This window comes from Bubalus bubalis, chromosome 2 (assembly GCF_019923935.1).
Source record: "Bubalus bubalis isolate 160015118507 breed Murrah chromosome 2, NDDB_SH_1, whole genome shotgun sequence".
NCBI lineage: Eukaryota > Metazoa > Chordata > Mammalia > Artiodactyla > Bovidae > Bubalus > Bubalus bubalis.
In genome coordinates, this window is record NC_059158.1 from 125182992 (window position 1) to 125207939 (window position 24948).

General features: G+C 51.5%; 1 protein-coding gene across 4 annotated transcripts in view; it reads right to left on the reverse strand.

The window, feature by feature from the left end:
* Window positions 1-4085: 4085 nt before the first annotated feature.
* Window positions 4086-24948, reverse strand: part of TFCP2L1 (transcription factor CP2 like 1) — a 67122-nt gene continuing 46259 nt past the window's right edge. For 2 of the 4 annotated variants that reach the window (XM_025277535.3, XM_044936502.2), the window contains 8 exons: window positions 23266-23357; window positions 21292-21340; window positions 21111-21204; window positions 18972-19062; window positions 17989-18092; window positions 15611-15777; window positions 11115-11166; window positions 4086-9990 (listed from right to left, as the gene is read on the reverse strand). In XM_025277535.3, coding sequence (XP_025133320.1) covers window positions 9944-9990; window positions 11115-11166; window positions 15611-15777; window positions 17989-18092; window positions 18972-19062; window positions 21111-21204; window positions 21292-21340; window positions 23266-23357 — 696 coding nt within the window. In that variant the 3' untranslated portion in view covers window positions 4086-9943. The remainder of the gene's footprint in view (window positions 9991-11114; window positions 11167-15610; window positions 15778-17988; window positions 18093-18971; window positions 19063-21110; window positions 21205-21291; window positions 21341-23265; window positions 23358-24948) is intronic. The other 2 variants (XM_025277538.3, XM_044936498.2) reach the window with 1 other exon arrangement.

Genomic DNA, 24948 nt, shown 5'->3' on the forward strand with positions numbered 1-24948 from the left:
CTGGCTCTCCTGTGGATTGTGCGAAGGCAGCTTCTGCTGGGCCCTGCGGTCAGGGTCGGGGGTCGGGGACGGCTCTAGGCCCCAGCCACTGGGACGGCCTGCCTACGGTAAGCTGGGAGCACCCCTGGGGACACGCCACTGGACTTGTGTCCTTCTGCTCACATCTGAGTTCCCTGCTGGGGCAGAGGCCACACGGGCAGGTGGGCAGCTAACAGCCAAGCCAGGTTCCAGCCCCAGTGGCTCTGAAACGTCAAAGAGCTCCTGAATTCAGCTGTGAACTTCTGAACCCAATCCTGTCTGACCCTTCTTAGTTTCAGGACCTCCATGGCTGTGTCCCACCATCCCTTTAGAAAACAAATCAGAACTCCCTTCCTCTGCCCAATGAGACCCCATGTCAGTATTGTCAAAAATGCAGGGCACATCCCACTGATGGGCCGGGAAGTCAACTTGGCAGGTCAGAATCTGCATTTTTTAAAAAAGCAATTTATTTATTTTCGGCTACATCGTGTCTTAGTTGTGGCACTCGGGATCTTTGAACAGCACATGGGCTGCTTTCTCTTTGTGGAGTGCTGGCTCAGTAGTTGTGGCTCATGGGCTCAGTCGCCCCACGGCATATGGGATCTTAATTCCCTGTCCAGGGACTGAACCCAAGGCCCCTGCATTGCAAGGCAGATTCTTAGCCACTGGACCACCAGAGGAGTCCCTGGACCTGCATTTCTAAAGAAAACCTAAAATGGAATCATTCAAGTATTGTTTGGTGAGACTCCTATTAATAGGTGTTTACTGGGTAACATTATTAATTCAAAGAATCACAGTGTTATCTGACCTGATCCCCAGTCTCCATCTGCTTACTCTGGCCCCTCACAGTTGGGCTTCCCAGGTGGCACTAGTGTAAAGAACCCACCAGCCAATGCAGGAGACATAAGAGACATGGGTTCTATCCCTGGGTCAGGAAGATCCTCTGGAGGAGGGCATGGCAACCCACTCCAGTATTCTTGCTTGGAGAATCCCATGGACAGAGAAGCCTGGAGGGCTATAGCCCATAGGGTTGCAAAGATTTGGACATGACTGAAGCAACTTAGCACGCACCCCATGGTGTGAGTCTTCTGGATCTTGGAATACATCAAGCTATCCTTGCCTTGGAGCATCCCCACCCCAGCTGCTCCTGTGTGTCCCTGGGAGCCTGGTCCTGCCCAGCCTTGTGCTAGGTCACACACCGTCACATAGCAGCCTTGGGCGAGGTAGTGACAAGGGTCTGGGCTGGTGGCAACTACAGATGTGCCCCCATCGGGCTTAACACAGCCCATCCACTGATCAAGCTTCAAAGACCCAAGGTCTCCTATTGAAACAGGAGAGAAGGGCCGGGCATAATTTTTGAATGCCACAGCTTGAGGACACAATATAAACCAATTAGAATCAAATGGGTCCAAGATGGCAGACAAGTCCACTTGATCTTCAATCAGCAAGTTAAAGGACACACCCAGAGGTACCATGACGACCCCAGGGCACTGTCAAAAGACCAAAAGTGGATGGCGGCCCAATTCCTAAAAATCTCCACCCCTTCCCCAAAATAGTTGGAATAATCCTCCCTCTCATTAGCCTATGAAATTACCAAGCCCATAAAAGCTAACCACACCACATTTCAGGGCTGCTGCACTTGTCCTCTGCGATGGCCCATACTCTGTGGAGTGTGTCTGTCTCTAGATAAATCCACTTCTTACCTACCACTTTGTCTCTCACTAAATTCTTTCTGTGATGAGACATCAAGAACCTGAGCTTCATTAGGTCCTGAAACCAGGTACCAGGTTTTGGCTGGGTTTGAGTTCCAGCACATGGGTTAAAGTCCTAATGTGATGTAAACAGTTTTACTATGAGTATGGTACTAACCCCCCCAAAAAAAAGGAAAGAAAGAAAAAGAGAGAAAATGAGTGTTAGCACGATGTGGAGATATTCGAACCCTTATGCACCACTGGTTGGAATGGACCATGCGATCCATCAATTGCACTTCTTGGTGGGTGTGTATCAAGGCAGAGATGCCAACAGATAATTTCACACCCATGATCACAGCTGCATCATGCATAAGAGGTGGAAGCAACCCAAGTGTCCATGGATAGATGGATGGATACACAGCATGTAGTATTTAAAGGCAGTGGAATGTTATTCAGCCTTCAAAAAGAAGGAAATTCTTGGGAATTCCCTGGCTGTCCAGTGGTTAGGACTCAAAGTGCTTTCATTGTTAGGGTCTGGGTTCAATCCTGGTAGGGGAACTAAGATTCCACAAGCCTCGTGGCAAACCGAGAAAAGAAAAAAACTCTGTGACCCTCACGGACTGTAGCCTGCCAGGCTCCTTTGTCCATGGAATTTTCCAGGCAAGAATACTGGAGTGGGTTGCCATTTCCTACTCCAAGGGAATCTTCCCAACCCAGGGATTGAACCCAAGTCTCTTGCATTATTTGCATTGGCAGATTCTTTATCACTGGGCCACCTGGGAAGCCCCTGAGGACATTATGCCCTGTAAAGTCAGCCACTTACAAGAGGACAAAGACTGTATGACTCCGATTATAAGAGGCCCCCAGAGAAGTCACATTCACAGAGACATAAAATAGAAGGGTGGGTACCAGGGGCTGGAGGAGCTGTTTAATGCTGAAGATGGTAAATTCCCTGTCACATACATTTTACCACAACTGAAAAATATTTAAAGGCCAGAGGTCTGAGCCACACAGGTTTCTTACAAATGAGTTTTATTTGCATTCTGACCCAAGCACGGAACCTACACAGAGATCTCTCGTCTTCACAATGGTACAGTAACAAGTGCAAATATGCTTTATTTCAGGTACAAAAACGTGGCAGTGTGACAACTTTTGTTTTGATGCCCACTCCACCCTACAACCCCTCCCAATGTCATGCCTACCTGACCCATCAGAGAGCCACACGGCCACAACTGAGATGCCCACCACCTTAAGAGAAGAGTCACCCCATCTGGAGAAAAGTGACGAAGTGACATTTCTAAAAAAGAAATCACTTTCTATACAGGAGCATTGGTAAGCACAGTAACCAAGGTGTTGCCCAGCCAAGGGGAGGGCTGGTGGGAGGCACAAAACAATGACCTTCTCTTCTGTCCCCCTCCTTACACCGCCCCGCCCCACCCCCCAAATCCACCGCAGGGCACAGAGCCCAGGGATGATGTCATCAGGAGAGTGAGCATCCCCTTTCAGGGATGAAAGGACTCGCCCGTGCATCTGGGACAAGAGTGCGCGAGGTCTAGATGCAGGGTCGGGACCCTGGCTCAGCCCATCGATAGTCAAAGGACCCAGGCCCCTATCTGATTTCTCAGTCTTGATTTCCTCAACTAGAAATCAGCCTTCGGGGCCTCAGAGCTGTGAGGAGGCTCAAATGGGACAACGGCAAAGCACGGAGCCCAAAGTCTGGCTCAGGCGAGGCCAGTCAGCATCATCAGCGGTTGGTGCTAACGGAGGGCTGGCTGCGGCGGTGTCTGGCCATCTTCACTGGAAGCAAAGGAGCTGGGGCCCAGAATGGGCAGCCAAGCCACAGGGAGACGGGACCGCCCCAACATGAGGCTGCCTATGGGCCGGCTTCTCCCAGGGGCAGAAGTGAGCACTGGGCCCAGGGAACCCTTGCAGAGGGCAGGGAAACCCTCCCCATCACCAAGCTGAAGCTGTCACAAGCCAGTCCCTCTGTCGGGGGAAGAGCTGCAGACGTGTGGAGGGGGCTTTGGGGGACCCCAGAGCAGTCTAAAGGTCCTCAGGTGCCAGTAGAGGTGGAGGTCAGGCCGCAGCTCCTGGGGTGGTAAAGTCCTAGTGACCTAAGTCAAGAGACCGCCGCCCACCAGGGCCCGGAGCTGGTGCTGTTTTCTCGGACACAACCTCCCGCACCCTGCCCTGCGACCAAAGGCCCAGCAAGTCTCCAAGAAGTGGGCAGCAGGAGGGAAGGGGCAGGAGCAAAGGACTATGATTCCTGAGCAGCTGCGGCAAAGACTGTCTGGGGGAGGGGGCACATGACTAACAGGCGGCCTGGGGGTCTGGTTTCAAAGACTGCTCGGCTGAATAATCCTCCTGCTTCAAAGCTCCAAACAAAATCCTTTTTATTATTTTTAAAAGCCCTTATTTTCAAGGATATTATTCAACATCATGTAGGGGGCATATACAGTAACAGAGGTCTAGCTCAGCAGTGGGCAATGTTCTTCTGTGAAGGCTGGATGAGACCTATTTTTGACTTTAAGGGCTTCAAGGAGGCAAATAAGAGAAAATGAGTTTCCATGTTTCAGATGATGAAATTCAAACTATAATAACTGAGTACAGGTTTTGGCAATACAAACGGGAGTGGAAAGGCGGAGGGGAGGACAGGATGACATTTCACTTCATTGAGTTCAGTGTTCCCTGTTATCAAACAGACTACAAAATGCAGCAAGAAGCTGCATTTGGTCTGTCCCTGATGAGCAGGTGTAGGGTGGTCGTCGAGGAGGTGGAGTGATGGGTACCAGGGCTAATTATATTGGTATGTCTTTCAAGAAGGATTGAAAATTTTTCACGATAAAAGGCTTCCGGGTCCCTGCTAGCCCTCTGCAGGCCACCACCCCTCACCCCATCCCTGTCTGGGGCTCCACAGGATGAAGGCAGGGACAGGCTCACACACTCCCTCCTGGGACAGGCTGGCCTGGCTGCCCAAACAGCCAGGTGTCTCAGCCCATGACTAAGCAGTGCTGGCCCCTCCCTGCCTCACCCCGCCAGTTGTCCTGGACAGAACAGCAAAGCTACCTCTTAGAGATACTTCTTGGGGATGCTGCCACTAGAAAGTCCCTACATGGCCAGGTGAGAACCACACCCTCAGAACTCAGTCATTCCCCGCAGGAGCAGGAGGGAGGAAAGCCCAGCCTTTGCATGGTGCCCTGGGGAGCTGGGCAGAGGCTGCATGGAGTTCTCAGGCCCGCCCCGGGGAAGGAGGTAGGGGTGGCTTGTCTTGTACTGCACTGCTCTGCCCCACAGAGTGGAGGGAAGGGGACCGAAAGGTGATCAGACAGGATGCACAAATACTTCCTACTACTGCCTGGCCTGACTGATGATGTCACACACAGAATACGCAATCCAAGGGGACAAAGGGAACGTGAGGTGGCTGCAAGTAAGACCAAGTCCGAGGGCCTTGCTTTTGAGGTCCTGGTTAGATGTTAGCTCCCAGCATTGCTCTGCTCCCTAGGGCAGGACTGAGGATGGGCCTTTCCCCACAATTAGGGCAACAGTCCCCTAATCAGTTAGTCTGAACCAGGAGCATCATGTAAGGTCTAAAGGAAGCAGCAGTCATCATTCTGTCTAGGTGAGCTGAAGACACTCAGGGCTGCCCTCCTCATGCCAGATACAGGGGCACAGGAGGGGATTCATGTGCATCCATGAACATGCACACACACAGGCATGCATGCATGCATGTCTGTAACGTAGACACAAAGCCAGCCAACAAGGAATCCAGCTTCAGGCTGCAGGGAATGGCTGGTGGCCACTCTTAAGAGCATGGATGGAATCAAGTCACCCCGGTTGCAAGCTAGGCTGGATTCCTAAAGACATGGCTAAGATGCAGTGTCTCACATCGAAATGCACGCAACCTCGCAGAGTGTGTACCAGCCCAAGCAGAAGCACTGAGGTGCTGTGTACCACTAGGAAGCACGCATGTACACGCCACCCATCCACAGTGCAACTCTGATGGAGGGAAAAAAAGGAATGCTCCCCTCAGACACACTCATGCCTGAGTCATTCACAGCCCCAGAAGCCTCCTGAGAGGAGGTGAGATCCAGAGAGGCAGAAAAAGCACGCCAAGTGAGGGCCTAGGAGCCCAGGACTCCTGGCTCTTGGTCACTTGCTTTTCCATCTTCTCTGAGCTGCTGGGGGCTGCCTCCCTCTGCTCCACTGACAACAGCAAAAGAAGCTCTTCCATTTTTCTCATTAACTCGTTAATGATTTTCAGACCTTAACTCATGCAGGCCAGCCCCTGAGGCCGGTCTGGACTTGGAAACTTGTGACGCATTGCTCAGGCAGCTCCACTCTGCTCCTGGGAAAGTCCCTCTAGGTTCATGGCTCTTCCCAAGAAGCCCAAGGTGGCCGGGGAAGGAGGTCACCAGGACAGCATCCGACCTTTGCTTAGTACTTTACACTGAGATTTCCAACTCCCTGCCCATCCTGCTCTTTCCAAAGGCCTGTCATCCCTTCCCCCATTCCAAAGCCCATATTTTTATTATAAAGGGGCAACTCGGTAACCAGGAAAAGGCTTATCACAACCTTGCAGACAACTGCCCAGCAAAGAAATGCGATGGACTGAGGAGAAAGCGCTCCACTTGGGGTTTCTGGTTCAAGACAGTGGCTCTGGTGCATGGGACATCTTCTGTCCCTTGGGGGATCCCTTTTAAAATTTGTTGCTGCCAAGGAGCAGCCACAGCTCAGAATACATGGGGGTGGAGGGGACTGTTCTGGGAGGGGCCACCCTGTCCAGCAGGCCCAGGCGCTGGACTCAGAGCACACAGGAAAGACAGTGGACAGGAGTGAAAAGGCCACAGTTTTGCTGTACTTTAACGAAATGAAAAAAAAAAATAGACACAAAATCCAAACACTTGCAGCTAGCTCCTCTGACCCCTGTGGAAGCAACAAACTGCTGAATTGGGCAGCTAAAACATTTTGGTACCAAATGACTATGTATTCTTCTTTGGTATTTATTATTTTCTACTTCTGTGTAAGCTACAAGACTGAACTATAACCATTAGAAGGTAAGCAGAGCTGATGCAGTGTGCATTCCAGGTGAAAGACTCCACCTACAGCAAACTGAAGGTCACAGATCTTGACTGGACCCTTATTTTGAATGAAGAAATAAAAATAAAATATTAGCCTACCACATTTTTAGAATTAAGATTTTAGCCTGTCATCACTTGGCCTGGGAAGTGGCATCTCTTGGGTCTAGTGAATTGTAGACATCTCAAAATGCCAGAAGTCACAAGACCAATAATCTAGTTCTGGTTCTGGTGGACCTTGGGCAAGTTTTTCTACTTCTGTGTGACTTGGTTTCCTCAAAACAGAAAATGATTGATCTTGACCTTCCCCTAGGACCGATGTGTGGAGCCATGCATCCAGAAAGGCTGTAGATCGTCAGAGTGATGTCACCCAATACTGTTGAAACAGGGAAAGGGGGAGACAAAAAAAAAAAGAAAAGAAAGCCATTTGTAAAACTGGTGGAGCCAAACATGGGCTGAAAAAAAAAAGGTGAGCATCCTAATGACAGTCCCATGTCGCAGAGAAAAAGATCCAGTAAGAATCAGGGGCCATGATCAAGGGTATAAAGACAATTCTATGGGGACCCCAATAGTGTTTTCAACAATTGGTGCTGGGACAGCTGACTATCTACATGCAAAAGAATGAAGTTGGACCCATACTTCACATCATAAATACAAATTAATTCAAAATTAATCAAAGACTACTGGAGAGCTAAAACTATAAAAATTGTTGGAAGAAAACATAAATCTTCTTGACCCTGGATTAGGCTGTAGTTTCTTAGGTATGACATCAAAAGTACAAGCAACAAGAGAAAAATGGTATCTTAGAGATCATCAACATTAAAAACCTTTGTCCTTCAAAGGACATCATAAGAAAGTGAAGACAACCCCCAGAAGTGGCGAACAGTTTGACACTTCATATATCTGATAGAGGGCCTGCATCTAAACTATACACACTCCTACAAGTCAATAATAAAAAGACAAATAAGCCAACTGCAAATAGGCAAAGGATATGAATATACATTTCTCCAAAGAAGATGGCCAGTAAGCACATGAAAAAATACTCAACATCATTAGCCATCAGGGAGATGCAAATTGAAATTCCAATGAGACACCACTTCCATCATCAAAATGACACTGGGATGCTATCATCAGAATGCCAGACACTAGCAAGTGTTGGTGAGGATGGAGGAAAACTGGAACCCTCACACACTGCGGATGGGAATGTAAAATGATGCAGCTGCTTTGGAAAACAGTCTGGCAGTTCCTCAAAAAGTTAAACATGGAGTTACTAAATGACCCAGCAATTCCAGTCATATGTATGTTCCTAAAAGAAAACACACCAAACCATGTACAAATACTTCATAGCAGCATTATTCACAATAGCCCCAAGACAGAAACAACTCAAATATCCATCAAGTGATGGAAGGATAAACAAAGGCAGTCCATCCATGGAGTGAAATATTATTAAGCTATAAAAAGACCGAAGTACTGATACATGTTCAATATGGATGACCCTAGAAAACACTATGCTAAGTGAAAAAAAAAAGACCACGAAAGACCACATATTGTATGATTCCATATACATGATATGTCTTGGGTGATGAAAATGTTCTAAAATTGATTGTGGTGATTCTGTGAATTGACTAAAAAAATCACAGAACTGTACACTATAAAGAGGTAAACTGTATAGTATGTGAATTATATCTCAAGAAGTCTGTTACATGCTCCCCATCCCCCCACCCCCAAAATGGGAAGGGAATGAGAAGCCTGTCCTTACAGAGCAGTACATCATACCTGTGGTCCAAGCATTATTATTACCAGAGCTCCTTTCACTCTCAGAAATGCCCTGGTTTAGATGACAAATCTATGTCATTACCCTATCACTATGTGATATCAGGCAGGTGGCTTTGCCCCTCTAGGCTTCAGTTTCTCTGTCTGTAAAACAAGGTCTACCCAGTTATGATCATCTCTATATTCCCCCAAAGCATGCTATTCCCCAAAAGCTCCACTTGAAAGGCTGTCAGATCCTGCTCAGCTGGTCACAGTGCTCACCATGCTTTGTTAGATGAACCTATGTTAGCAATATAGATCACAGGGTCCCAAGAGACAGACACTAATTCCTGAGTCTACTGGTTATCTAAGAAAGGTGATCCAACCATTCTAATGCAGGAGAAATGCCCAAACACAGCCTCTACAAATGAAAAGAAAGAAACCTTCAAAGGGGAGCCCGCCCAGAAGATACAACGTCCCTAGGGAGCTTGGGAAGGTTGGTGGTCTTCTCTAAATGGGATTTGGTGAGTCCACCCAAGAGGACTGGGCATCAGGAGAGTCATGGTCATGTGATCCTACAACAGGATGTTCACTTCCTAGTCCTCCTCTACTCACGACTGCTTAGGAAATAAACTTACACCCAAAAAAAGCCCAAGAGGAATCATTTGGTTCTCTTCCCTTTTATACTCATGAGAATATGCCTAAAAATAGTCTTTTCAGCCTCGTCCTCTCCTCCCCAAGGGCCTTAGAACCAGGTGTGTGTGGCTCCGTAGTGTCTACCCCAGCAATGGAGAAATGCAAGGCCCCCTCTGGGCTGTGAGCAGCAGCAGACACTTAGAATCAAGGTCAATGTGAAAAGAAGCAGAAGGCACAGGTCAACCCAACACCCATCAAGCCATCCAGGAACAGGAAGGACAGATGCTCACCAGGATCACCAAGACGGGAAACCGACACCGAGACAGGACAGTTTCAAACCACCCCCACGTAGTCAGCCGCCCGGGGACCCAGCCAGTTAGCAGAGAAGAGAGTGAAGGCCTGCGGGAGAGGCAGAGCCTTCTCTGGAGGCAGGAGAATGGGCGGAAGGAGCCGGCACAGGTGGCACCCGGGTACCTGGTGAACCAGCCTCCAACCAGGGGAGCAAGAGGTTTCAGAGCAGATGGCCCCTGTTGGACTTTTCAGATGGAAGGACTGGGAAAAAGAACAGGACTGTCCCAAAGCTGGAGGCTAAGAGGAGGGGAGAGAGGAGCTGCTGGCTTTCTGCCCTCCAGACCCGCAGCCTCTGCGGGTCTGTGGCTTTCACGGGCTGGGCCAGGTCCCTCTTCGCCACAGCTTCCAGGGGTGTGATATCTACATCCAAGGGGGTCCGTGGGGCTGGGGGTGGGAGGCAGCTGCCCACTCTGCATCTGCTCAGAGGCCACATTTCAGGATGACGTGGTAGCCGTCGTTGCTCTCGGCTGCAAGAGACAAACACTGAGGTGTTAAGGGAAGAAAGGCAGGCGTGGCGGTTTCTGGGAGCCATGGGATTGGGGTACCAGCAGACACTCTGCATGGATGCTGGCAGAGGCCAAAGTAAGACTGCACAGAACCAAGATAACAGCAGAGATCCCAATGCACACCTTCTCAGCTGCCTTGTTGAGCTTCTTTTTAATAGTGGGCTTTTTGCCACAGCCCAACACCCAGGGACTAAAGGGCCTGTGGGTAAGGAGGCCGTGGGTTTGATGGCTGCCCGGGTCTCTGAAGGCACTTGGTGGGTGGGTAAGGAGGCCGTGGGTTTGATGGCTGCCCGGGTCTCTGAAGGCACTTGGTGGCTGGATCAAGAGAACAAGGGGAGGAGACTGTCCTTGTCACGGTCCAAGGTCTATGGCCCAGTGAGGGGCTTTCATTCCTGTATAACTCCACACACTCATCTGCCCCAGCCCTCTGGGGTTGGGGGGAGGGGGTCATAGCTGGTCTCCCCTTTCTCCTGGTAGAGGAGTTCCTTCTCAGACCCCTTCCTCGGGTGGGCCCTTCATGCCCCACCCCCCTCCCCCCCACCTCCACACACAGCCCCAGGTTCCCAATCCAGGCGGCCTGGAAGCTCAAGCGTTACTGTGCTCCTCGCCTGCTCCTCCTGGAGACCCCACACGTTTTTTTTTTTTTTTTGGACATGCAGCATGTGGGCTCTTCATTCCCTGACTCTGACCCTCTGGCCAGGGATTGAACCTATGCCCCCTGCATTGGAGGCGCAGAGTCTTAGCCACTGGATCATCAGGCAAGTCCCAGACTCATACTTTAGAGCAACTCAAATGTGTCTTACTTCTCCTCGGCACTGGGTTCGTGCAGCACACAGTGAATGGCCAAGATTTCCCTTTCACGGTGACCTTGGGGCCCACCTCTCCAGTTCACACATTTCCGAGGCTGAGTTTCCCGGGAACTGTGTGTTTCTTTTCCCTGGAGGATGTTTCCAAGTGACACTCACTCAAGGGCTCCCCATGCCAGCCCCACTCACTGGCCTGCTCTCCCCTCACCCAGTTAACCCAGGGGGTGAAGCCAACATCCTTTAATTAAATAAGAGAGGGCAGGGAGGAGCAGGTTTTACCTTTTAAGGTACTGAGGATGAAACAGGATTCATCTTGGAAATTCTGCACCATCTGAAAGGCAAAAGAGAGACCATGTCACTTCAACAACGAGTTCAGAGAATGAAAAGCCTCAGTGACGCAGAGCTCAGCCACTCACAACCATCAGAAATGAGAGGAGCTGCATTGACACACACACAGGAAGACAGTTACGTCTTACTTTCACGGAGGAAATAGGATGCAGAGTCAATGGACAGAGCAATTACAGTTGTTTGCTTTTTTTAATTTATTTGGCTGCATGGGGTCTTACTTGCGGCATGCAGCATCTTTTTTAGTTGCGGCATGTAAACTCTTGCCTGTGGCATGTGGGATCTAGTTCCCTGATCAGGGATTGAACCCGGACCCCCCGCACTGGGAGTACAGAGTCTTAGCCACCGGACCACCAGGGGAAGTCCCACAATTACAGTTTTGAGTAACAAAAGACTGAATGTAAAGGACAGAAGAACCCTGGAAGGGAATTAAAATGTCAACATTTCATACGAGACTCCATTGTTACTGATTTTCTTTCATTTTTGAGTTTTCTGAGTGATGGGGTCTTCCAATCCCTCTACAGGACACATTATAGGAGCAGATGTGTGTAAAACAGCACCAGATAAAAAACTAAAGTGCTTTACACAGGGAACTACATTCAATATCTTATAATAACTTACAATGGAAAGACTCGGAAAAAGAGTATCTATTAATGTATGGAGGCTCAGCTGGTACAGAACCTGCCCACCAATGCAGGACACACAAGAGATGAGGATTTGATCCCTGAGTCAGGAAGATCCTCTGGAGAAGGAAATACAACGTACTCTAGTATTCTTGCCTGGAAAATTCCATGGACAAAGGAGACTGGCAGGCTACAGTCCATGGGGTTGCAAAGAGTCGGACATGACTGAGCGCACATGTGTACACACACACACACATACACACAGATGTATAACTGAAATCACTGTGCTGTATACCTGAAACTAACACAACATCGTGTGTTCAGTTCCCTGTGGCAGGAACCAAATAACGATTCACCAGCTCCCTCTCTCTGGAACTTTAATTAATAGCCCAGTGACCTTGGACAAGAAAACTTCCTGTCTCCAGGCCCTGTCTGTCAAATGAGGCTGTTCTGATAAAAATATATACATAACCAGGATGCAGAGCAATAGGAGCTGGCATCCTCTCTGGGGGGGAATCCATCCAGACAGTTGCTTTCTAGGACTGTCCACAGGAGCCAGCACAGAGGACCACACATATCTCTCCTACAGACGGGTGCCCCAGCCAACCTCCTGCACACACACACACAAAGCACACCTAAGGATGTTGAGAACAGCACCGTGTGTATGAGTGAAAGCTAGAAACAGCCCCCTGTCCCTCAAGAGTAGAAGCAGCAGCAACTGTGACCTGATCACACCCAGGCACTCAGCAGGGCCGGCGACCCCCAGCAACACTCCTCAAAGTACATGAACCACAAACTGTAAGTCCTGAAGAATACACTCCTATTCCACTTATATGAAGTTTTATTTTTTTAATATAAATTTATTTATTTTAATTGGAGGTTAATTACTTTACAATATTGTATTGGTTTTGCCATACATCAACATGAATCCGCCACAGGTATACACGTGTTCCCCATCCTGAATCCCCCTCCCTCCTTCCTCCCCGTACCATCCCTCTGGGTCGTCCCAGTGCACCAGCCCCAAGCATCCAGTATCGTGCATCGAACCTGGACTGGCGACTCGTTTCATATATGATATTATACATGTTTCAATGCCATTCTCCCAAATTTGAAATTAATATATTGAGGAAGAACCAGGGAATACAAAATTCAGACCAGTATGTGGAGGGGAATGTGGAATTAGTTCACAAAGGGGCTTCCAACAACACTGCACTAACCTGAGTGCAGGTATTGAGTATTTCAAACTCTACAAATGAGCTTCCTATACTCTAAATATGTATGCTATATTTCACAATACACATTTAAAGAATATGAAAAATACACATACCTACCTAAACACACCACAACACACACACTGGCCCACAGGACAGCAAAACCCGTTTACCAATTAAAAAGTGCAACCTACATTTTATTGCCTGCTCTGGCTGATGGCCCCAAATCCTGCACATCCATCTACCTGTCGACCCCTGCCCCTCCCCCAGGCCTAATGACGCGTGAAGTACATTTACGCTATGCTGCCGGCCGGTTCCTTCGGGGACTCTTGGCAGCCCCACCACTGGAGCATGCCAAACCTGACGCAGGGCCCACACGGGCTTAATCAGTAACTGCCTTGTTTAATGAAGTGCCCTTGCACCCCAGGGGCCGGCTGTGCGACTGGCCGGGCTGCCTCCAGTGCTCCGGGCAATTAAGAACCAAAGGTTTCCAATTGATTCGAGGTTAAGAGGCAAGGGGACTTCGGAGGAATTAGAGTCACCTACTTAGCGGAGGTGGTGTTGAGTTCTATTCTCTGCTTCACTGGCTTAACTGCCTGCTCCAAGGGGGCATGGGGCAGGCTGGGGAAGGAACCCCCTTAAGGGACTGGTGAAATTGCAAGGGTTCCATGAATTCTTGGCTTTTGTCTTCACGACAGAAATGTGTTGTGAGATCAGACCCCTGCCTGATGCTCAGGGCGCTTTAACCTTCCTGGCTATTCTAAAGTACGCGCTCAGGCCAGTAGCTCTGGGCTTTGTGTGCTTTATCTATGAGATGAGGGCCGAAGAACAGCCACCCTAGATTTGAATGTGACAATGTGAAAGCAATTCTGAGCTGATGACAAAAATAACAAGTTACAGATCAAGTCCCTTGTTCAAATGGATCCTGGGTGTGTGTTTTAAAAACCCATACCTACACACACTCTGGCAAGTGACAGACACACACAGACACAAAATTATCCTCCATGATCACATCAAATCTAATCTAAACTCTTCAAGGAAAAGAGAGGGGCAGAAAAGGGCCTTTCATGCTTGCCTTCTTCTGGTTTATGCTGCCTGATTTCTTACACAAATTGTGAATTACTTTCTAATTAAAAAGGAAGGAAAATACCACCTTGTCCACTCCCAGGATGAAACTCCCATGAAACAGGGGACTCAGGACTCCTGTGTAGGGAGCTCGGGCAGTCATGATGACATTAGTAATGCTACTGATGATGATGACAGTTTATGCAGATCCTTAAAAACCTTATACGTTATATGTTATCAAATTTAGAGCTCTCTCTCCAACACTTTTTGCCCCCCAAAACAAATGCTTAGCTAATTTAGCATCTCCTGGTACCTGCCACTGTTTCTTCATTTTATCCTTACTACAACCTGCTCTTTGGGTAGAATTATCCCCATTTTGGAGACATGGAAACTGAGGCTCAAAGACATTACATAGATTTACCCAAGGTCACCTGGCTATGAGGAGCCAGTCTAGGTGGAGACTTCAGCTCGATTCCAAAGCACACCTTCTCCCTGCCTTCCCTACCACCATTCCTGGACTGTTTCCTCCATCACCCTCAGTAGGTTGCCCGTTAGTGGGTGGAGGGTCTGCTGCAGGCTGGGCTGGGGTTCCTTCTGCCCCTGCTCCCATCAGCACAGCTCTGTGCAGAGGCCTCATTTCAGGAGTGGTCAGAGAGGCTGCCGTCTCAGAGCTCGAACTCTGCTGCTCTGGGCCACCCGTGTTTCTACCACAGCCTGAGCTCTTATGAGCTGTCCACCCTGGGGCCATTATGCAACCTCTCTGTGCCTGCTTCCTATCTGTGAAATGGGCTCATGACAGCGCCTGCCTCACAAGGAGGCTGGCAGGACTAAATGAGTCACTTAGAAGACTGCACAAACATCGTGAGCACTGCCGAAATGCTAACACTCATCATCAACATTATTACTAAGAGAAAGGGTCCAGCATAGGACAAACTCAAAAGCTTCTGTTCTACAACATGCAGGAATGCTAAACCGCATCAGCAAACCCGTTTGATGACCCCCGCTGAGCCAGCAGTGGAAGCTGATCACTCTGGCGCACCGTCACAGCTGGGCTGTGTTCTGAACCTGTGTCCTCTCTCAGGGGCTGCCTGTGTCCTGCAGAGGCTTGTGTGGCCAGGGACAGACCCCGGAAGGCTGCAGCAGGCACCTTCACCACTCAACACAGGACGCTTCTGTTACTTAAGAGCCAGGTCATCTCATCAACCCAGCCCATCTCACATCCCCAGGGCTGCCGCCCGCGCCGATAAGCACCTGCGTCCTCACTGCCCTGCCTGGCAGCGCCCTGAAGCAGTGGTGCAGGGCACCTGGTGGGGACAGGACATAGGGTGGAGGGGAGACAGCTATGCCAAGCCTGGTCCTGGCCTCAGACCCCTCTCTCCAGGCTCTCCCAACAGACCCTACTGCTGAGAGCAGGTGGCAGGTGGATGAACCCCATCTTCAGGCTAAAGTCACCCCCAAGCCCTGCTGGGCTGTTTCTTGCTCCTGCCCAGAGCCCCAGGTCGGTTCCGCGGGGTGGGGCCACAGCACTCACCTCGTTGCTGACCACCACGTGGATGCCTGTGGGGCCCTGGCGGTACACCCGGTGGATGTGCTGTGGCGAGATGCTGTACAGGTTGGCGATCTTCTCGATCAGCTCCAAGGTGGTCAGCTCCTCCAGGAAGATGGCGTGGTACACTGGAGGGCGGAGGACAGGTCCTTCTATAGAACAAGCATCTGCTTTCAAAGCAGCCCACCTACCAATTCTCCCCCCACACCCTCGAACCAAGAACTAGCCCAGATGGACTCTGGGATCTGGCCATACTGGGGGCACCTCTGGAAGCCACAAGGCCCCTGCGTGGTCCAGCACCAGGTGAAAAGATGCCAAACTATGTTCTTTATCCCTGTTTCAGTCTCTCCTGGGGAATTCGTGTAAAATGGAGAATCCTTGGATCCACCCTGGACCCCAAGATTCCTGTCTCGTTTGGGGATGGAGGCTGGAAGGGGAACAGCTGGCTGAAACCTGCATCTTTTAGAGATTTCCAGTGATTCTGAGGTGTGGCCTGCTGTGTACCCTACCATGGGCAGGTGGAGGAAATCCCGTGTCTGCGTTCCTTCCCTTCCATTGGTTAAAGGGGTTACTGGATGGCTCCAAGAGAGGCCAAGAGTGAGACTCAAGGATAACTGCTGCCTGACAGCAGGAGAGGGGCTGGCCCTTGCCCTCCTCCACAGCACAAACAATACCCAGCTGGAGCACTGTGACCCAAAAGGGTGAAAGAGGTGGCATCAGGAACGTCATCAGACAGTTGGGATAACAGTGACCATGAGGCTAGTAGCAAAACCCAAACCAGTTAGGGAGGAGCAAACCCCATGGGTGATGGGGGGAAGAGGGGCAGACCTCAATGCTCAGGGACCTCAAGTCCCTCAAAAACTAAAACACAACTGGATTAAACAAGAGATGCCCAAGCTCCTCCCTCAACTAAAGGAAGAAACTCTTGGTTCAACAAATCTAATTGGCAGTTCCATATACTAAAAGGGCACGGACACGCACGTGCACACACAGTGGCTCCCTTAGAGGGAAGTTACAGAAGCCACAGGGTTCCAGCCACACACAGACTCGCCTTCCCAGGATTTCACATGCTGTTCACAGAATGTGGTCATTGGGTAATGTTCCTTCCTGAACTAACCAGGTAAGAATCCCAGAATCTCTGTTCCAAGATTCCTTTTTTATAACAGAATTCTCATTGTACTTTTCCCCCACACCCCAACTTTTCAGAGCTAGTTCCACTTTTTCTTATTTTACTCCTCAAAAAAATTGGACCGCGGGCATCAAAGAACCAGAGGGATTCCAGCTTAGCCCTGTGGGTGTAACCTTTCATCTCTGGCCTTTCCTGCCGCTGGAGGAATGTGGAGGTGACCAGCACTGCTCTGAATAGCAGACAGTCAGCCACCCACTACTCAGAACTCCTCTCATCTTGTTTCTCGAGTGAGGCAACAAGAGGCCCTCAAGTGGGTCAGCCTAAGCTCAAATCCTGAAGCTGCCACCCCCGAGAAGCCAGACCTCGGCCCTCTCCAGACCTCTGAGCCTTGGTGTGTGGGCTGGGGCGCCTGCCTGCTTTTTCCATGTGCACAAGAAACCGTGAGACTCAGGCTCTGTCCTTCCCAGACTGACTGCAGGCGGAGGGCTGGACTCTTGCACACATGTCCTGAGGCCTGGACACCAGCTGCCAGGGACTGGATATATGGATCCTGTCTCTGCCACTCGACACTGGCCTCTCAGGGCAGCCTCTGTGCCTCAGTTTCCCCCATAGCAAACCCTGAGTGGTCCCTGTCTCTTGGGGTGTTGGGTCCCTTGCTGATCTGGAGGGGCACATGGCAGAGAGGGGTGGGGGGAGGGGGGCTCTCACTGCAGACAATGCAGAGTTCAGACCACGCGGGTGGAGCCAGGCAGCTTGTCAGACTCAGTGCTTAAAGATGCTCAGAAACAAGGTGCTGAAAACTGCTAGCCCCAAAGAACCATGTGCCCCAGAGGTGCTCTAAGACTCTCTTGGGCACTAGCCAAACCAAATGGGAAAGCCTCACCCAGCTGCGGGAACACAGGAGGACACACTCCTGGGAATACACTTGTCAGGTGGCATTTGTCACCAGCCAGGGAGCCAGAAAGCCCAACTCCCAGTTCTCCCCCGAGTAGCTCGGTGACATTGGGGGCCACGTCTCCTCTCCAGGCCTGTTTCCCTAGATGGGACATCAGTAAATGGGACAAGACTGTCTCAGAGATGATCTCCACCTTATACATTTCAATCCCAGGATGAAGCACAGCAGAACCCCTCTTGCAAGCAAGGCGGATCAGGGGAGACACTCTCAGCCAGAGGACTCTCCCTGTTGCTTTGCTGCCCTCTCACCAGCCCAGGGGAGGGGCTCCCCACAACTCACCACACAGGTTGGGGTCCCCACTGCCGTCCCGCTTCTGCTGCAGGGGCACGCGGCTCTGCTCCAGCTCCTGGCAGACATAAATGGTCATCTTCGGCCTCACGTTCCTGGCAGGAGGAAAGGAAGATAAGGAGCAGGTATGGGGGACCGAGCTCTGTTGTTCCAGAATGTTCCAGAACACAGGGTGGAAAGAACAGTAGAAGGGACTTAGGGGGAAGAAAGAAGGTTGTGGGGATACAGAGTGCCTTCCTCCTCTGAGGAAGGAGCTGTCAGGGAGAGAATCCCATCCAGGTGAGCCCTGACAGCTTCGAGCAGACTTGCTAGATGGAGACCCGGGGATGGGCGAACCTCCCAACCGCCACCCAGGACCTGCAACTTGCCCAGAGTGGACTCTGCTCATAGCACCAATCTGAAGATACGAGGTTCTTCAGGGTGATAATCAGAGCAAATGCATTCTTCGGCTTACTCTGAGCTCACTGCATCCTCACTCATCTATTGGGAAGCCAAGACCACTGTCCCTCATTGTACAGATGAGGAAATTGAGGTTCATGGGGGTTAAGGGTTTGGCCCAGTTGCCAAGTTCCTAAGAGGCAGATATGGGATTCAAACCCAGACATACCCTCTCACTCTCAAAACGGTGCTGTCCATGTGTGGCTATTTAGACCACTCCATCTGCATCTGACCCCCACCCCCTGCACTGGGAGGACAGGGCAGGCATCTTAGAACCCACAGCCAAGAAGCAGAGACTCAGAGACCAAGGCCCACATCAAGCCAAGAAGAGGGAAGGAGAGAGTGGGCCTCCAGGCAGGGTGGGTTGCAACCCAGGGCATCTCACCCTCTCTGGCCCCTACCCCACTCCTAGCACCTCCTCCTGCACTCACCCCCAGAGAAGCCCAGATCCCACCAGCTAGCCCACCAGGTGTCCAAGGGGCTGAGAAATGCAGGCCACCAGCCATACCCTGCCTCCAGTGGGAACTAACACCTACCTGCCTTTAATGGCGTTGAAGAGCCGGATCCCATCTGCAGGGCCACAGATCTGGACCAAGTCATCTCGGGACATCTTGAGCAGGTCAGCACCTGGGCAGGTAAATGGGGCCGGCTTGTTACATGGTGACTGAGGCCTGAGGCTGTTACACGGCCGCTTCCCCAGGTACCTGCCAACTTGGGGCAGGGAAGAGCTAGCCTCCGCCTCAGGAGGCATGGGCATCCCACACAGAGAAATGGCAAAAGCTAAACAACATCACATCATAGCCCAGGAGGTGTCAGAACTCGACAACGGGGTTCACAAACTCAGCAGAACTGACAGGCATTTGCTGGTTAGTCATCCTTTCTACCTGGGCCTGACTCTCCCTCTGGGCTTTTTATTAGCATCACTGTCCATGATGTATCTTATCAGCACGTGGCACTGATCATGTGTGTTCCTGCCTGTAAGCAGAAACGCATGGCTCTCTGGAGGCTTTTGGGGAGCCTGGGCACCCAGACACCCATGCACCTAGCACCCAGATCAAGAGGTAGGACATTCCCACCAGCTCACGTGCCCCTCATGCCAGCTACTTCCCCTCTCCCCACCTCTGGGAAACTGCTGTCCTGATTTCTTACACACAGAGGAGTTTCACTCGGTTTTCCATTCACATGGCACTTACGTGAATGGAATTAGAAACTGTGCCTTTCTAAGTCTGACTCTCCCTCCAAGTTTCATTTAAGGCTTATCCGTATTGCATGCAGTATGAATCATTCATGCCCACTTTCAGAGAGTACTCATGACATGAATAAACCACAATGCCTGTACCCTCTCTCTGCTGATGGGTATCGTGGGTGCTCCCAGTTTGGGGTGATCATAATCGGTGGACATGGTCCTTTCCTCAAAGACCGAACAGCCCCCAAGAGCCTTGAGCTCACGTGGACTCTCCAAGGTACAAGGATGACATCAGCCTTCTGCTAAAACCTGGCCAACAGCCACGTGGTCCAGAGTTACAGCGTCTACCCACTTTCCCTGCCACAGTTAAGGTACAGTTTGGGGTATACTTCTGCAGCCACACTGGCTCCCCTTTCATAGGAAATAAAAGCCACACCCTCACACTGTTGCACCAAGGTCCCTGGGCACCTCCCTCTCTGACCTCACCTCCTGTCTGACCCACTCAACCCCATCATCTGGGCCCTCGTTTCTGTGGCCACACCAGACAGGCCCCAACCTTACACTTGCCCTCTGCTTGGAAAGCTCATCACCCCCCAACACACACACACCCACTTGACTCACTCCTTCCAGGATTTCCTCAAAGATACCTCCTCAATGAGGTCTACATAACACCTTGCTTAAGGTGGAGGCGCCCTGCCTCCCTCCCAGTCTTCCAAGTCCCTGCCCATCACAGAAGGGTCACAGTGCATTGAGACGGGCAGTTTACACTTCTGTGCCAACTCAGAGCTGCCCAAGGCTGGAGTCCCTGCCTGACTGCCCTCATCCCATCCACCCCCAGCACAAAGGATGTACTAAGAAGAACTGAGCTCAAAGATGACTGTTGGGGTGCTCTTTCCCTTCTGCTACCACAGATGTCTTTGGCGGCCACTCCTCTGGTTCCAGCCAACGCTGACTCCCTGTCACTCTGGACTGCCAGGGGGCAAGGTTTCATGGCTCAGCTTCCCTGTCCCCCACTACCCCCAGCTCAGGGCTGCTGTCTGATGGGCTCATCAGCAAGGGCTTGAAAAGCCTTTACAGAAGGAAGAGCCAGCTTTCCCTTCTCACCTTGGCTGCACCACCACCTCCCACATTGCTTACCTGAAGACAGCGTGATGAGCAGCATTTGGGAGGAAGAGGCCAGGAGGCTTACTGAGTACACCCTGGCTTTCTTGGCTAAGGGGCCTCTCCAGGAGGCACAGAGCCCACCCCGCAGGCAAGGAGCAGCTTGAAAAGCCTCCCAGATGGCCCTCCCTTAAAGCCACGAGCAGGTGGACACCCCAGGGGCAGGCCCACCCATTGAGCCCTGGGCCCAGGGCCAGCACATGTGAGTGACCACATGCCTCTATGTCCCCAGGACAGACCACAGCCCCTGGGTGCCCAGGGCGCCCAGAGCACGTGCTGAGTGTTCTGAGATCCCGGTAGGTTCTGTGCACCGTTCAGAGATGCTCACCCGAGAAGCTGGCGAAGAGCCGGCAGAACTGGGAGAATCTGTTGCGGTGGAGCCACTGCTGGGCGTCCTGCATGGAGGCCGAGGGGAGCAGGTGCTGCAGGCAGAGAGGACAGGCCTTGAGGGGGCGCTCACTCACCCTGCGGGAACAGGTAGCCAGCGCCCCACCGCAGCAGTCACTTACATCACTGCCCACGGGCAGGGCCTCCACTGGGTGGGTTGGGGAGCTGTTGCTGCAAAGGAAGAGGAGAGGCGGTGAGCAGCCAGGATGCTCCTTGCTGGCCTGCCCTTCACGTCCCTCAGCTCTGGGGCTCACTGGAAACAAAACGGGTCCTCGAGAAAAATACAAGCCGGAGCCCTACTCTATCCCTGCAAACTCTTAACAAAGCCTCTGGTGTGGACAAGGGTTCTGATGAGCTACACATCCACATCCCTCCTCTAAGGATCCAGGTTTGTTTTGGGCAGATTTCATGGTCCCCACCCCGAGCCCCAGTCAGTGGGAAGTGCAGGCTGACAAAGGAGACTGGGCCTCGAGCCTCACAGGGACTTGGTGTGAAGACAGCAAAGGGCCACACCCAGGAGGGCAGAGGAATCCCTGGGGAACCATTCTGCAGCAACAGCACCCACAGTTTGGCATCCATCGGGGGAAAATCTTTCTCATGGCTTTCCCCCAAACGGAGGCAGAAACCTGAACACCCGGGCTTTTAAGCCAAGAGAAAGACAGTCAGAGATGACCCTCCCAGATGGACGGTGGTAATACTACAATGTGAGTGGGCCTGGTGTCACTGACCTGGCCACTTAAATTTGTTCAAACGATAAAATTTACATTATGTATGTAAGTGTGTATGTGTGTGTGTGTGCGTACACTAAGTTGCTTCGTTGCATCTTCAGTCACGTCCAACTCTGCGACCCTATGGACTGTAGCCCCCCAGGGGATCAAACCCACATCTCTTATGTCTCCTACACTTGCAGGCAGGTTCTTTGCCACTAGCACCACCTGGAAAGCCCACTGTAACAATAAGGAAAAAAGAAAAGACCTTTGCAGCAATGATTCCTAGGCCAGTCATCAGTGACTATAGATGCAGGTCATCTGGGTCTGGGGGTACCAGGACTCTAAACATATTCCCCTGACCGAGTGTGGAATTCATACTCCCCTGGAAGTAGGGAAACTGAGGCTGCAGGAAGTGAAGGAATCTGCCCCCAGAAAAGTGCAGAGTTAAGAACCTGCCTGCAGTGCAGGAGACCCGGCTTTGATCCCTGGGTTAGGAAGATCCCCTGAAGAAGGGCATGGCAACCCACATCAGTATTCCAGCCTGGAGAACCCCATGGACAGAGGAGCCTGGTGGGCTATAGCCCACGGGGTCACAAAAAGTTGGGCACGACTGAGCGACTAACACTTTCATTTTTTTTCACTGCCTGAATAAAATACAGCAGCCCTTCCTTGTGCCCCCTTCTCAGTAAGGACTGTCCTTACCTAGTAAATCAAGTTCTTGTCTGGCTTTCGCATCAGTAAAGTTCTCTGCCAAGCAGGGGCTCCAAACAACCCGCATGTTCTACACGCCCCTGTTAAACCCGTCTGGCATCCTCCCTGACCCCACCAATAGGAGGACAGTGTCGTCACAGTGACACCACAGGATAGGAGGGACCGCTGCCTGCTGGCCCCTCACATCTGTCACCTTGGAATCAGCACGGCCTGGGCCTTGGCAGAGCCGGTGACCAGGGGTGGGTCACTTCTGTGCTGTAGGTCCAGATTCCCAGAGGGGTGGGGAAGATCCTGAGCTGAGCCCCTCTGCCCAATGACCATGCACAAGGGCTGCAGCAAGATCTAAGAAGCTCCTCCAGCCACTACGGGGTCCAGACGTCCACCTCCTGAGGCCCCAGCTGTCTAGGAGGTGGCCCAGGAGCTCGCGGGCTGGCCCACCTTAACTTGGGGAGGGAGTGGGTGCTGGGTGCTTAGTTACTCCACCAGTCGGCCTTTCTAGAAGTGTAATCAAGCATGAAAACCTGTACACATGATGCTAAAAATGGTCGTGAACACAAGTCAACCGCCCTGAAACCCAATTGATGCTGGGCTACAAGAGCAGTGAAGACACAGAGAGGAAGCTAGGGAATGAGTCCGCACCTGTGGTCACTTTAGAGACCACAAAGGTGCACGTACCCTTCGCCGAGGCCGAAGCTGTTTGGTGAGCCATTGTAGCTTGGGGATGAGGCACTATTCACCTGGTAAACCACATCGGGCCATGGGGAGCACTGTGGGGAGAGAGCACAGGGTGGCAGTGGTCCCGAGGACCCAGACCTGCAGATGAGATGAGCCCAGCTTCCCTAGCCCTCCCACTCGGTGTAAAATCACAATCTTTCAACACCCAACCCACACTGACCTGGTACCCAGGGATGCGCGGGGTGCTCAGATAACACGGAAGAAATCAGATAGAGCCAAGAAGAGACCTCGTCATCAGTAGGTCATCCCCAGGGCAAGCAAAGCATGACACATGTCTGTCAGAGCTTCCAAGCAGCCAAAGCAAAGAGGGAAACCTCATCAGTGCAGGACAGGCCAGGTGCCCGCAGGCAGGTCTTCCCCACACAGACAAATGGGTGTAAAAGCAAGAAACAGGGAGCACTGGGCCACTTCCAAAAGAAAATCATTGACGAAGCTCCGTATTACTAATAGCATCTCCTGATGGGCCTCAGATGACAGGGACAGGCACCTCCACACTGGCTTGTAGCAGCCTGTCCCCAGCACAATTCCATGGGTATTTATAACATTTGAGGCATCCTGCTTAACCCAGGAGCCGAGGGAGACACAGCAACACAAACGACGTGACCCCTGAATGCCCGGAACTTCTTGTGCTGAAGCCTAAATGAACATGTAGGAGTCCCCCGAAGCAAGCCTAGACATGTGGGTGCTGCCTGGGGGTTGGGGGACCAAGCATTCACCACTTCCTTTTTCTGCGATGACCCTGCTCTGGACATGGTCAGACGGAAGCATTCCTGAGACTTAAAATCACCCACCTGACCACAGGGTGGGTCAATATTTAACTCTGTTCTGAGTGAGGGCTGGAATGTGTTCGTGCCAAATCCTGGAGCCCTTGGGGGTAGGAAAACTGATGAGCTGACAAGAGGGGAGCCGGTAGTTCCTAAAGTTACAGATTGGGTAGGGATTTCAATACCTGGTTGGGGAGAGGGGCTGGGCCATAGCCTGGAGCACCCAGGGGACCTGTCCTCCAGCAGGGAAGTCAGGGGAGAGGCAGGCGCCAGCGGCTGAGGCCCAGGTTGGAAGGAGAGGTGGCCACAGACAGGCCTGGGAGGCAGGGAGGGTCCTCAGGGCATGTCACCAGCATATAGCAAGCCCGGGAAGAGCTAAGGGTCCAAGTGCTGCCCCACACCATGTACTTCTGGCTCTGACCAGCTTCCAGGGGGCAGGGCTCCTCCTGTGCCGGGGCTCTCAGCCACCGTCAGCCTCAATCCAACGAAAGGCCAGCGTGCATCTGTCTGCAAAATTAGTGTCCCTGCTCTCCTTTTGCAAATACTCCTCTGCAGATGGCTTGTGTGTATCTCTCTCTCACACCCACACACACATCCTCACATACATGCACAGCTCCTCAAACAGGACCTAGTCACCGGTCTCTGAGCCACCCTGTGTCTGGACCTCACCCTTCACACAGACTTAACCCCACCATGGTCAGCACTGGACCTCAGGCATCCATGGAGGGCCTCCCGAGTAAGTCAGAATATTCACACAACACCTATTAGCTGGCCTGAGCACAGGGCACAGTGGGGAAGAGTTATTAAAATCAAAAACAGAGCCCAGTAAATGCAGCGGCAGCAGCAGGAAGAGCCCGTG